The following is a 15,780-nucleotide window of genomic DNA, read 5'->3' on the forward strand; positions in this document are numbered from 1 at the left end:
TTATTTAGTATGCCTTTAATTATCCATTATTGTTGTATACTAAAGTCCCCTTCAAGACAATTCTGCATTAAGAAATGGGTGTCTTACAGTTCACATTAAACCTAGCAGCTGTCAAGCATTGTCAATGGTATTACCTAAAAAATCTTTTAAGAACTACTCTGAAAAAAGATTATGGCATAAAACACCATAATGTGTAAATGCACAGAAGAGGATTCTGTTCTCTGCCTTGGAGTTTCAAGAAAGACTTTGCTCTCAGAAAACTGCAAACCAAGTGCCACTCCAAGTTCAGATCTGCCCTGGAGTCAAAATGATTCCTACATGTATGAAACATCACACTGAATCTTTCTAAAGCTGTGGCTTCACAGCACAATCAAGCTGATCCAATAACCACAGTCTGCTGACAACAGAGGATGCCCCTGTCACCACCCAAGTCAGTGCACTCACACACCTTGCTCTACACAACTATAGCTGGTCAGTGAGCTGCTCGAGAGAGCAGTCAGCAGAAACATACCCACAAAGGGTTAAGTTTCTGTGAAACAAGCAACAGGATTGCATCTCTCCAGGATCTTCTTCTTGCATATTTGTCTCAAGTTGTGCCAGTGTAAAAAAATAAGAGCAATGATTTGTGGAATGAGCTGCATTGTCAAGTGCTATCAAAACCAAGGAGTCTGTTCAAGTATTTCACTGCTTTAGAATGAAAGTAAAAAGTATGGTTTGCTTGAATCTGTATCCTCAGGGAATAAATGACAATTTGGCGCATGAAATGCACAGTATAGATAAAATACCTAGGTATATTTGTTAAAGACAAATGTAATTGTGACTACTGATACCTAAAACTACCATGAAGTGTCAAACTTCACCTAGTCAGAGAAGTAAGGCTGTTCATTTCTCTTTGGAGTACAGGTCAGAGTTTTAACTTTACCAGTATTCCTAACTTCATACAGAGACAGAGGTAGACTGATATCCAAGTATAATTTTATCTCCCTACAGAAAAGGGAACAAGTAGTACAAGGCATTTCACAATACAGTGATTATTTTCACAAAATAACCACTATTAATGTAGTAGTATCCATAAACAAATCAGTTTCTCTCAAAAGAAAGCAAAATACCAATGAAAACTGAATGCAACAGTTTTCTTGATTCAGGGTTATCTTCAGAGAGCTTTTTAAAAGAAGTACCTGCATATTCTGAATCTCAAGGTACAAAAGACTTTTTTAAATGAAGGCTTAGATCAACAAAACATAATCTGTGACAGTGGACACACTCCTCAGAGCATTCTTTGATCAGGAAATACAGACAGTAAGTTGATTTCAGCTTATGACTGAAGTCCACTCATTAGCAGTCACTAATGAAATGAACTTCAAAAATAACCTGCAAGTGTTCTAACATCTCTTCTGCATAAACCTATCTGACTCTGAGTTTCTGAGCATTATTAATCAGTATAATTCCGCTATTCAGCTTTAGATACAGAAAGGCTGACAAAATTAAGTATTCCTTCATTTATCTTCGTATCAAGCAGTATTGTGCATGATCTACAATGCACTTTTATATGCACAGACATTAATATACTCGGTTTACAGAATCTTAACATACTTTAGAAGTTTTACTTTAGTGATCATGAACAGGATTTTAAAACAGAAAATATATCCAGAACAGACCAGATTTTATGAACTGGTTACTCCCCCATCATGATCTAATAAGGTATTTCTTAAACTAGAATCAACGTGTCAATAATCTTCGTATTTTTCTAGATAATATTATTAATTTTAGCCTTTTAAGTACATAAAGATTCTTTTTTTATATATCAATATTTTCTTATGTAGTAATCCAGTTGTATTACATTTTAATTTACCACTGTATTTCTACCCAGGAGGAAGACTATAACAAGGCTCTAGTCTTGCTAACATGTTTCCCTATTCTACCGAAAAACTTATCAAGGGATCTAAAACTCTGCTAAGTACATGCTAAAAGGCAAAACAGTCTCAATTAAACCAAGTCTGATGTCTGTTTTTCACCTGGGATTCTAAAAAACTAGGAGTATTGACATCCAAAATGACCTAATCTAATGTACTTTCCTACTCAAGACATGACCACTTCCAGAAAGCTGCTGTAAGAAGTTGCAGCTCCAAGAAAATGCAATGTAACAGTCCAGCAGTTGGTACATTTGTCTGTGAAATGACAATCAAGATTCTAATATCGTCTCAGTCAAAAACGCATCAACATGATAACACAAATATTCCAGGAGCACTCTAGTATCAGGCCAAAGACAAGCAGAAGGCAACACTTTCCACTTCACCCTTTAAGGCAGCAGATCACTGCCCAGGAGGAAGGAAAAATAAACACCCAAAAAAACCATGAAGTGCTAAAGGCATCTCTAGCCCAAGGATAAAGGACATCACCAGGAGGTGGGTTCCTGTTCTTTTACTTAAGACTGGAGGCCTTTTGCCATTGTGAATGAAGCAAAACATACAAATAACACTTTGAGGAGAACCTGTTATTTCCAGCTTCAAGGTAGACCTCTTAGATTCTCTTCTTTCCATTCATATTAAACTTTTCCCTTCACCTGTGCAATGAACATACTGTTAAAGGAGGAGAAAGAAATACAAAGAAAAAAAAAAAGTATTAGCTAAGTAACCTTTCTGAGCTATTAAAGAGCTGCTTACAGCTTTAATTTTAATGCCAACACATCCACATTTCTGCTTTCCTAATCTCAATATGCTTATCACTTTGACTCTAGTAACTCAGCCTCTGCACTAAAAATCCTACTATTTTGCTTTAATGTTACTTCAAGGATAAAGTATTCCTCATAAATAATATGTACCTGAAAAATGAAATATCATAGAGTCATATAATCGTTTATAGATTGCAAAAGACCTTTAGGATGATAAAGTCCAATCATCAATCCAAAACTGCCAATCCACCACTAAAATGCCACATCTACAGAGTCTTTTAAATACCTCTAAAGATGGTGACTCAAACACTTTCCTGAGCAATCTGATCCAATGCTTGACAATCCTTTCCATCAAGTTTTTTCCTAATATCCAATCTAAACTTTACCTAGAGCAACTTGAAGTCATTTCCTCTTATGCTAGATAGGGATTCCCCTACCTAAATCTTCATGAAGGTCTTAAAGGAGCATATCATAAAGATCAACCCTTCACCTTTTTTTTTTTTTTGGGGGGGGGAAGGGGGTGTAAAGAATTATACGCTTTTAAATACGAGAACTACTCCTCCCCTCTTCCTCATGTTGTTAACGTTTACAATAATATATGATTACTTATCTCCTTAGCATCTTTTCAGAAACTGTTTAACACTACCAAAAGTGAAATTTCATTCCAAATCTTTCCAGAGAAAGATGTCACTACGGGACAATTTTAACAGAAATTTAGGTTGAACATGTTAACATAACCTCTGTGTACCAAGAAAATTGAGAAGTACCACCTCTTAACCTGAAATGTAATAGACAAGTTTCAGATACAGTTCTAAAACTCAGCACAGAACTGCCAACTAAATTTAAGAAAATTGTAAGGAAAATATTTCCCTACTTCTCCCCCTCAAACAACTGAAGTAAAAAAAGAATAGATTCATAGGTTTTACTCCTTATATGCAAAAAAAGCTGTGACTTCTGATTAATAATATGAACAGTAACCACTGTTTCTTTAAAAATCAGACTACTTGTAAAATAAAGTTATTTTTTTATCATAATATGTTTTTGGTCTTATTTTAGGACATTGTGATCTTTAGGTTTTTACTATTTGTAAAAGCAACAAAAATAACAGTCGTTACTCAAATCAAATATACCTAGGTAGTAGTTAAGCTTCAAATAATTCCTTGAGCCATAAAGAAATCGCTCTTACTCGTTGAAGTTGGAAAAAATTTAAAGAGGTAAATCAAACATTCAACATGTCTGTTTTTTTCAGATTTGTTCAGGAGCACATTGGGGAGGGGAAAAGGTAGAGGAAGGGGTACAACTTTGAACAGTGATACTTCGATAATTGTGTTTTTCTGCTGGGCTACAGGAATACTGTAAAATGCAGGAGAGAGGCCACGCACAGAAAAGTAAATCTGTTTTCACTGCCAGAGACAAGCTGACATAGTGGCTGTGCCTGAACTTTATTTCAAAGCCTGTATTTTACACTGCTTGAGAATGGTTCTTTCTGTTCTGGATAAATGTGTAAGTTAATGATACTTGTGAATTTTGACATGAACATGCATAGTCAGATTGAAAAAAATGGGAGGGGTGGGAGTGGGCGCTGGCACAGGCAGGGAGACAGTATTCAATACTACAGTAGATATCATGCATAAACTGAAGTGCTTTGTAGAATCCTGACTTTCATAGACAGTATATCAGGATTGATACAATTACTCCTAATATTATTCTTGTTTCCCCCTTCTTATTTTAATCCTTGGGATGAATCTGCCTTAAAGATTTCCTCAAATATTCATAATGAAGAGCAGATGTCTGAATCACTCCTATTTCCTGTACGTCTGCAGAGATGGCAAGAAGATTCAAGTGCCTAGGCAGCTAAATGCTATCCTGAATAATTAGATTCAAGTCACCTCTTACACCAACAAGAAAACAAAGCACTAAACATATACCAAACTTTTTCATAAGCAATTGTTTAAATGAATATTGCCAGCTTTAGATGCAATCTCACAGAGCTAACATGATAATAGCTCACTCCCACCAAAACAAGTGGATACATTTCTTCCTCCTTCCTCTCTGCTGCTTTCAGAATCCTTCTGTCTTCTTTGCACCACCACCAGCTCTCAATTGGGCCAGTTTAACACAGCAGCAAATGCTGTCAGATTGGGTTTTGCCTGTTTAGCAAGCTGAACTGGCTCAGTGACACATACCACAAGTAGCAGACTGAGCACAAAGGAGTGCAAAGGCATATCCCTTTGTAGAAAGCTGCCAGCTGTCAGTCACACCTTCATCAGACTGCATTGCCCTCCTCTGTCACACAAAAACGTTCACAATGGGGTGAGGACATGCTATGTCCCATGCTCTGCCTGCCTGACTTGCAACTCTGTACATATGTTGTGCACTCAGTGTTTCTTACAGCAAATGTAATTTTACTGTAATACTTACATTGCCATTTAAAAGTTACATATTCTGAAAACTGTTTCCACTCACCTTAAGTTAGATGTGCAAAGCAATCAACACTTCTCACTTCAAATGTTACATCTCAGTTGTTTATCTGAGAAACATACTACATCTCATTTATTTAAATAAATAAAAAATAGTCACAGCTTAAGTAATAACTTCAAGGAAAAGTTCATTTCCTAGTCATAACTAGCAAACTTAACTCTAGAATCTTCTAATGTGAATTTGCAGTCTCAGCACTCCTCTTAAAAATGTGTAATTTCACAGGGGGCATCAACTAGGGTTTCAATGTCCCCGTTTCCCTGTTTATCATACAGTAGCACATATACTGTCTTATTACATAAGGCTATTTCTAAAAAATAAAAGCCTTTGATAATTAGGAGTGATTTCCACTAACAAATTACATCATTAATATGTCATTCAGTTATTTGCTATCTCATATTTCTTTACACAATGATTTCTCCCACAGTACTAAGTTCTGCAATTTTCACATTTACAGAACTGTTGGAAGGATGCCTTGCATTTTGGGTTGGAGACAAGAAAACATTCTACAAGGTAATTCTGCAATCAGCAGGCCTCATGAAACTCTATTACAAAAGTGCCCTATCTTAGTGACCAGACGCTGTTAAGCAGATGACTGCCCACAGTTCTTATTCCACTGCTTAGAGGGTGGCTTGGTCTGCTCTAAATAGTTGCCTCCTCTACAGTTCATGGGTCTTTTGGAGAAGATAAACAGTAAAATTCATTGACTAATGTAACAGACTCATTTTCCATAGAATACTGATGTTAAACAGACATTATGCTACAGGCAGTATAAGTTCACAGCATGTTACCAAAAATATCGTGTTGGCCAGACAGGGTAAGAGGTTCTTTACCAGATGGAAATAACTGAAAAGCTGAATTTCAGGGTCACTCTAATCCACACACTAACTCATTTGCTCCATAGCTAGAAAGCTCACCAGTTATCTCCATTCTATTATATTTTCACTAAGCTATTAAAACAGTAAGTTTACTCTAAAACAAAAATAACTTAATCCTATGGTGATTACAGAGTCATGTATTTAATCATTTTACTCCCTCCTCCTGAAATAGTTTCATTCTTTCCATACTCACTCAGTTGTAACAATTACAAATCAAACTTATCTGTAGACAACCTGGACAACAGTTCCCGAGGAACAAAAAGTAACAAGCAAGATACTAACACAAATTAAATAAAACTAACTTCTACTTTAAAAGTGAAAAGAAATTTTGTTATATAGAATACAGAAAACTCCATAAATTTGTCACCCAATACAGAACTGACAATAAATATTACACAATGAACTGAAGTTGAATCCTTGATAGAATTCAGAACTATTGCCTTAAAAGGATCTCAGTACACAAACTTTCTATGTATTTGTGACTGGAAACCTTGCACACAATCTACGATTATGTTGTTTTATTGCAGCAGTTGCCTTAAACTCTTGCTACAATTACATGGGATTTGACACAGCCAAGTTACCACCTAGATAACTCAAAATCTGACCACCATGCCAAACCTTCTTTATGACCAATTTCATGCAACAATTCTATTGACTGTAACAACTGCAGAATGAGCGATATCCAGCACATGTCATGTGCTCTCCAGGTTATATTGAAATATAGTGATAATCATGCCAATTACAGACTGTATAGCTGAGTGCCTGTTTGGCACTGATATTAAATGGCTCTTCACAATATTGCAGATAATATATTAGGGAAGCCTTTCCTACAGTACAGAGATGACAGATCTTCAGGATCACTATCCTCCTTTACATCTCAGGTGACATTAATCCAGTGATAAAAAATGTATCAGTAAGCCGGCGGGTAGCTCCCTTCAGCAGTAGTACTATAATGATTCATAAAAATTAGAATATTGTATCCCAACAGTACTCTCCAGTGGCTTTCACAGAGAACTCTGGCACTTCAATGAACTTCAAGTTTTGGTTTTTCAACACAGTGCGCAAAGAGAAGCATGGGTAGATCTAGCCATCCCTCTCAGGTAAGCAAAGATATTAACTAAGAGAAACACTGTGAATACTGAAGGACTAAGAGAGCCAAGCAGAATATCATTACAGTATGAAGCAACAGAAGCAAAATAAATCCTTCATAGGTTAACCAACTCTGAAGACATTTTAAGTACATGTTTTTTATAGATTTTAGTACATTGTCAGAACACACAAAAAGTTATTAAAAAAATTAACTACTTCTACTCTTCAGAAGACAAGTTCCAAATTTGTTTTGTTAAAACGTCAATTATATACAGCTTTAGATTACCTGCTTAACTGCCCCCACAAAAATCAAACCAAAGTTTTATAATTTAAACAAATACATTTCTGAATAACAGAAGTTGAAGCAAGAAGGTAAGGCTGGGGAGAAGAGGTCATTACGCGCATGCCTTAAATTCTACAATGGCTTCAACCACCTTAGACATCAGACAGCATTGTGAATGAATTGAGGACAAAAATAATTACATGCTCTGCTCACATCCTACAGAGACAGCTAGAAGAAAAGTGGCTTCATCCTAAATGTTTCCTACTCCTCAGGGAAGCACAAGCATAATCCCTTTGTTGAAAATGCATTTTCAACTAATCACAAAGATTTACTGCCAACCTACAAGGTGCTGACCTCACACTTTCTGACCTGGCCACTTTCTTCTTCCCATTCTCTCCCTCTACACACTGGCATGGGTATTAATGCATGTCAATACAGCTTATTAACTAGCAAAGTTTTTTTATCCCATTGAACTATACTTTCACAATAGCTGGCCATAATTTGGCTTCTTTCCTGGCCCCATTGTAACTCTCTAACATAGAATAGCACATTTTCCCACACCTCCCAAAAGTTAAGTTTAACAAAACTGTCCAAAAAAAATGTAGTCCTGTTTTGGTAGGAAATAATGCCAATTGTCTCTTTCTATTGATAATAAGGAAGATAAAAGGAAAAAAAAAAGTTTCCTAACTGAAAAAATTTGAAGGTTCTTTAGAAGGCATTCAAAGAAATGTGGTAAGAATTAACAATGTCAGCACACCACCTGTTGTATTATCCATGTTATAATTGTAGTCTGTCAACAAAATTAAACCATCCCTATGTATTCATTATTACATTTTAATCTTTGCACAGTATTATAACTCAAGAATCCATCCAGATGTGTCACAAATTTACTTCAAAAATTAACTTCAAACAGGAAAGAGATGTCAAAACTCTGAAAAATTCCATCCTTTCCCAAAACATAGCACTGATGTTTCAAAGAACTAAAACCTGACTGTACAGTTTCCAAGTTCTCAGCATCCATATAGTATCACTAATCAAAAAATTCTGGCCTGTTTCAAATGTCTGCATCTTTAAATAAGAAAATTAAAGACAACAAAAAGTTCCTTAGTTACGGAGATAACAGGTACTTTAAATGTGTATGTTCCATATTTTGTGTGTAAAAACAGAGTTGGAGACCCTGCATTTACCATCTGAAGATGTAAAAAGCAACATCTCCACAATGTAACAAGAACGGTCATCCAGCCAGTCATCTCATTAAACTCAGTCAAGAAAAACTACTATATTTTGCCTAAAGCCTGTAGTCCCATAGCAGTTTAAATTGCTCTAAGTCAGCACTGCAAGTCCTACCTTCAAATATTAGTACGTGGTTCTCAAAAGCAATGTGACGTTTACAGCTGGCTTAGCACTGAAGGAGGTTACCTTAGGCGTTTAAATCACCAGTAGCTGTCACCAGGAATGGAGAAAGTACATTTAGTCAGGGCTGTATGAATGGTACTGAACAGCAAGTGTTGACTTGAAGTGTCATGGAGAGCAGGCCAGGACTATGGTTTGAGACATCTGAAGCAAATTTCCTGATGAGCAGTAGCACATCATGAAATAAGAGGTTGACTGACTTTTAAAACTTCAGCAATATAGATAGATACTTCCTTCCTGTACCTCCAGTATAGCCCTCAGAAAAGAGCAGAAATACTAACTTAAGAACATTAACTTGATACCTTCAAAAGGGACACATGAGCTCTCAGAAATGTCCCCAGCATAGAAAGGGTTAGAGTTTAGATCCTGTAACAGGTTTAGATCCACTACATAAGAGGCTGTTGAGTTGCTTATAGTGCTGAAGAGCTGAGTTGAACATCAGTAGTTGAAGATAGCAAATATTAGCCACTTTTTTTTTTTAAGAAAAAAAAAAAGATATGATGAACCATCCAACAATTTACATTCTGAGGGCAGATTCACATAAAAAAATCTCAACAACCATTATCACAAAAAACTTACTAGTAAACTTGTATATTTTTACACCAATTATGTATTCCAACAGCACGTAACTCGTGAGGCCTGTCAATAATCAAAAAAAAGCTGAAATACATTTTTTCTCTCATCAAGTGTACAAAGCAAATTCACCATTTAGGTAAGTAGGGGCTAAGACTTTTTTTCAATTAGGGTCTCCCAAAATTATAGATGATTTGCAAAAACTTACTGCAATGTTTACAAGAAGTAAAACATTTACTTGCCTCTACCTCCAAAATTGCTGGGTCATGGTTGTCTCTGTTCTTAAAGGAGACCTGAAAAGCAAAAAGAAATTGGGCTTGTGCCCTACTTTGCTTCTTTAACATGTTTAAGAGAGGCATGAAGAGTTGGAACAAGAGTTTTTATTTTTTCCTAGGATAGACACAATTTAATCCTCCTTGTTTACACTTGAGAGTGAAATCTCAAGAAACATAAGACAACTCACACCAAATGCAAATGAGTGGAAGATGGCTTACAAGCAAAAAGGACAGTTTCCATTAACACCCATCACTGTTGGGTCACTAATAACAGTACATTACTTTTAAATGAGATAGGATGGTACCATGTAATTCACAAAAAAAAAAAAAAAAGATAAAAAAAGAAAAAGTTTAAAGCTCTTTATTTCTTCTACTCATACTTGAACTACATAATTACCATACATGAGAGTGAAGTTTAAAATGTTGCTTTTGAAAAGCAGGCAATCAAGAAAAACAAAAGCAGGATATCTAAAAATAAGAAAAAAGGATCCAAAGTACATTGAAGTACATACTTATAGTGATATTAGAAGTTATATTCTCTTCAAATTACATATCACAGATAAACTATGCTCAGCCAGTACAGAGTTATCTATAGTCAATGTTTAAAGTTAATTCAAACCAGTGAACTGGCTGAAGCCCCTCATCTTTACATACATGGAATATGGTCTTGCTGAAATGCCAAACCAGCATTAGATAGCCTTAACACTCTTCTCTGACAAAAAGAGTATTTATTTTGACATACTCAGGACCACTTTGTGACACAAGACAGTTTAGAAGATATTTCTTTCAGTGACAACACTAGCTTAAGCAACTTCCTCAGATAATGTGAACTCTTCACAAGAGTAGGTCAAAGATGTGGGTATCTTTACCCTAGGTGTATTCCTCATCTTAGCCCTCTGTGTATTAGCAACAATAATGTTTTCCCAGTTGCAACAAGTATCAGGCATCAATTCAAACAGTATTGTCACTGAGTTAAAACACTCCAATGTGTAATTCAAAAGGGCCAATTCGCTTTTTTATTAGTTTGGGGTTTAGTTGGAGTTACTGTTTTTTTCCCTTCACTGATAAGCAGAAAATATATTTTTTTAAAAAAAAGGAAAATGAGAAAAGAAAACGAAATATCTAATCTTTCTTTAAGATATTGAAAGTAGAGTATTAGAAAATAAGTCAAACTTACAAAAATGAAGTTTAGTTCAGAAGAGTAACTTAGAGGTCTACAAAAAGATCATACACAAGATTCTTGCCTCAAAGCTATGACAAAAAAACAACGTCAAAACAACAAAAATCACAAAATTATATTGTTTTCTCCTTTATGTTAAAAAAACAATATTTTTCATCAAAAATTGGGTGAAATTAATGGCAAAATAGCAAGCTAGGAGTTAAAGTAAAAATACTTTAATGCAGACACTCATGTATCTTGTATCATGTAACATAAGTGACGTTAAACTCTGCGAGTTTATTTAACAACTAGCTATCACTAGTGGTCCAAATTCTGCTCCTTCCCCTGAGCTGCCTATGCTGCTTAGACAGTTATGCGAGGACCAACAAACTCCAACTTGGTTAACTGTTGAAAATGCACATGTACAGTAGGAACAAATATCCTAACATTTTTAAAGGTATCTGACCATTAGATCAATCCAAACATAGTGCCATACACCACTCACAGAAAATTATCAATAATTTGAGACTGCAAGTAAATTTTGTCCTTTGAGAACTCCTAATATGATTAACTTCCAGAACTCAGGTATTGTACTACTTGACAGTGTGCAAGCCTCTTCAATCCTGTAAAATCTCACAAAAATGTAAGTAAAGGCCCTTTGAATGAAAATCAGGTTTAAGGACACCTATGGCTATTTCAGTATCAATTATATAATCCACTTAAATACATATTTACATTGCCAAACTCAAAGTTTTTAAGATTTCCAAAATTATCAATTACATGAAAACATCTTATACTTCTTAGTACTGTTTTTAATACTCTTTTTACTGTGCTTCATATCCTAGCCATGTGTCTATCCTGATATCCCTCCTACTTGTGCAACTATTTCATACAAAGCATTAAATCCCGTTTAAATGTTACGGAACAGAAGTGACTAAAAGACTTTTGAAAAGAACTGAAAATCAAATCAAAGTATCCTAACTACCAAGTTTCAGTTTCTCTACAGTAACATACAGTAATCTGAAAGAAATTAGTCTTGTCCTGTAATTTACAAACAATATCTACACCACATACTCAAAGTTCTATCTGCAAAACCAAATGGTCTTACAGGACAAGACATCTTCCCTAAAAAGTTCTAGAAAAGTCAGAAAAAAATATCCAAAAAGTGACTGATGGGACTCGAATCATTAAAACTTGCTGAATATTCCTGTTGAATTTATGAAGAATTGGCTACAACAGAAGATCCCTATGATCAAAAGAATGGAATTTAATATATATATTAAAAAATCTACACAAATGGTATTGAGTTTTGAGACTAGATGTAGTCAAATCATACTGAAGCTTCAAAATTTTAGTTTGATTCTCACCAATAAACAGGTTTCATTTTAGAATGTAGGAATATAAGTATGAAGTTTGTAATGCACATATCTGGATATGGGTGAAAAACCTCTTAAATTCAACCTAACTGTACGTAGAATTGTTACATGCTTTATTATACACATTATATATATATATATTTGTGATTTATATAAAATCTTTAGTAAATTAAACATTCTGCTATAATACACTGAAATTTTACTCAGTACGTTTTGCATCTTTTTTTAATGCCTAAGCTTAACTCCAAGTAATTTTTTCCAGTTTCAGAGACTTTGACCAGAAGGAACTGTCAGGATGATCTAATCTGGCCTCTAATATATCATAGGCCATTATTTTTCAACAGAAAAAGAACTGCCCTGACAGTAATCATTACCAATTGGTTTAGAGCATATTCAAGGTCATCATAACTTGACTCTTCTAATATGTGGAATTAAAGTTTGCTTCTAGATGGGTTCTTCACCTTTTTTTTTTCAAGACAATTCTGAATCACTCAAAATCTGACTTTGAAAAACTCTTAGCTTTGAGGCACAAACATTACAAGGGCTAACTGGTAGATTCTCCTTACTTTCTTCACAGTAAATTTTGAATTTTTAACCCTCAGAATGACAAATCTCCTCTCAACTGTCCACATGTTTCAAAACTGAACATCGCAACGTTATTTTTTATTTTGTATGTGGATAAAGATTTCACAGAATCACAGAATGGTAGGGGTTGGAAGGGACCTTTAGAGATCATCTAGTTCTCTAAAAGAAAATGCACTAAATATTTCCACAAAAATTTAACTAAAATGTATAATTAAAAAAAATGCTGAAAAAAAAGTTTGAGAACTATTTTCAAGTAACCGATGTAAATGAAATTTAATCAGAACAGTTTTATCAAAGTAAGAAAATCTCATATGTTCAGTACCTTTGCTTTAGTGAGAACAAAAAGTATAGTATGTCCATTTAAGACTATCCATTCTGGAAGAACATAGTATTCAATTTGATATGAAGTTGGGATTTTACACTAAATACTTGAAAGTTTTAAGGAAGCCTCAACAAACTGGCTTCGATATTAGAAAAGCTATTTGTGATTGGACAATGTGGGTTGCAGCTTTCATCTGAAAAGTAACATGACTATTCAATGAGTACATCTGATCATACAAAGCTATCTAGCAGATCCTAGCGCTACACATACAACGAGCTAAGACAGTTACACTAACACTATATTGCAGTACTATGCCATTAAATTCTACTAAATGACATGCATCTCAAATCAACATTCCACTTTTTTTTTCTTACAGTGCAGGAGAAAGAAAAATGGAATAACACAAAGAAATGAGCAGGGATCATTCCACTTCAAAACGTCAGATCATAAAACATCTTATCAAATTCTTATTTAACACTTATTGTTTACTTATGAAAGGTGAATTATGTGGCAAGTAGGAACAAATTGATGTTTATTGATTTTATGATTCATCTAAAGAATATGTAAACAATAGTAAAGTGCAATTTTATTGCTAATTATATGCAATTAAATAACTTACTGAAATTTATCACTTAGTATGCCTAGATAAAAAAGATACTCCAGAAGAAAAGCTGACTCAACCCATTAGATCTCATCTAGCAAGGCTTACTATCATGATTTCCAGAAAGAAAACTATATATTGACACTATATATTCACACAATATTATTTTTAAAAGGAAAAAAAGGGTTCACTGCAGTTTGATTGTCCTGTGAGATTTACAAAGTTCCAATATCAAATAAAATCTAGCTTACTGCTTTTTAACAATGACACTGTTTAGATTTTCAACAAAACAAGAACATCTTTCAAGCTTTCCTGTCTTACAAAGCCTTTTAAGGTGTTGTTTTATCATCAATTATTAATATTTTTGTTAGATCTAAGACTAGTCATTACTGCTAACCATTCAGTATATGCAAAATGCCTTCCAAACAGTTAGTTGTGCTTAATTATTGCAACAAACTGATCTTACTTTCTGCATGTGACCTCTATTTACTTAACAGATGAAGCTCTGCATTTCTAGTTGAATTACCATGCGTTGTCATATCAGCCAAGATCTTCAAAGGAATTTTGTGTGCATGCTTTAAAACTGTTATGGTAATTACTCCTTTTCAGTTGCTGTTTCACATTTTTTTGCCAAATTAGTCTAGCATCAAACATTCAGCTTTCACTCTAAAATAAAGCAAACAGAGCTTGTGGAACACAGACCTTCAAACTTCCTAAGCAAAGCAATCAAGCCATTCCTTAATTTCTTCGGATGAATTAAATGCAAAACAAAGTGCTTCCATCACAATTCTATACCCTTTCTTATTGTCGACTGATGTATTTTGCACAATTTAAATTTTAGAATACTCTTTACATTGCTTCCTGAAGGAAACAAAGACCCACACATATTAGCAAGTTTTTCTTCTACTTTAACCCCCATGACTTACTTTCTTCATTATTCCTGTGTAGATATGCAAAAAATAGCAGCTACTTAGATTTCATTAGAATGTGACAAAATGCATGCAGTATTTTAGGTGGAAACTCTTCAGTCTGAGATACTCTAAAAGGAAAACATTATGCTGGGTACCAAGTCTTGAAAAAATCTGATCCGAGGATATTTCCTTATAAAATAAAAATAATGGAAGTTGAGAAATGCTAATAACATTAGAAAGCATGCTTCAAATACTTGCAATAGAAAATACCAGACAATAAGTTTACTTTTTAAAAAACACTCTTTTTCTGACATGTAAGAAACACAAACAAATGTCAAAGAACAATGAAATAAGGACCCATGGCAACGGCCACTTCACACAGAGGAATGATGCAGACCAATCAATATCTTTCAAATTTATACCTTCCACAGCTCACGTAAGGATTTTTTTAAAGTTATACTGTAGCCACTACTAGTGAAGTGCAAGATTTAAGACTCAAAGATATAAAACAGATCTTCCCCACTCAAATAAAAAACTCATACTCTTTTTTTTTAACAAGGCAAAACTAGTTTTTCTTTATTCTCCCCAGGTTCAGGAAAAAAAAAAACCAAAAAACCAAAAAACACCAAAAAACAGAGCTGCCTCCAAACAGCTGAAAAAAAATCCCGTTAATTTTCTGCACCTCACGTCTTCCCCAACAGATAAAGGAGGGCATTATCACTGTTTAATACAAGTTTTAATTTAGTACTGTCACTGGTGGGAAGAAAAGTGTGGAACCACTACTTTCCATATCAAACAAAGCAGGTAATTAACAGCTATTCAGGCACAATCCCTTATCATCAAAATACACAACACTGTTAAGTTCTCTCAATGCCATTGCTCTGCTTCAACAAAGGAAAGCTGATGTTTCAGGGTCACATTCACTCCTTTAATACACAGGCATAAATTTACTGCTCAGTCAGACACCTATAATTAAACACAAGAAAAATATAATTCTAATATTCAGACAGGCTTGCCTATGAGTGGGATATTTCCCCCGTAAGGATGATTGCCTTTCATTTTTTTGGTTTGAAGTAGCTACAGTTCACTTAGTTTTGATTACATAGCAATTAGATATGCAAATACAAGAGATCTAAAAAAAGGCTTTTTCAAATGTCAGATTGTAA

General features: G+C 34.5%; 1 protein-coding gene across 9 annotated transcripts in view; it reads right to left on the bottom strand.

Moving 5' to 3' along the window:
- The window catches only part of QKI (QKI, KH domain containing RNA binding), a 150,899-nt gene that overhangs the window by 57,284 nt on the left and 77,835 nt on the right, over positions 1–15,780 (bottom strand). For 4 of the 9 annotated variants that reach the window (XM_061991610.1, XM_061991609.1, XM_061991608.1 and 1 more), the window contains exon 4: positions 9,628–9,678. The exons of the other annotated variants lie outside the window; for them this stretch is intronic. In XM_061991610.1, coding sequence (XP_061847594.1) covers positions 9,628–9,678 — 51 coding nt within the window. The remainder of the gene's footprint in view (positions 1–9,627; positions 9,679–15,780) is intronic. 9 annotated transcript variants of the gene reach the window in all.

This window comes from Colius striatus, chromosome 2 (genome assembly GCF_028858725.1).
Source record: "Colius striatus isolate bColStr4 chromosome 2, bColStr4.1.hap1, whole genome shotgun sequence".
Lineage (NCBI taxonomy): Eukaryota > Metazoa > Chordata > Aves > Coliiformes > Coliidae > Colius > Colius striatus.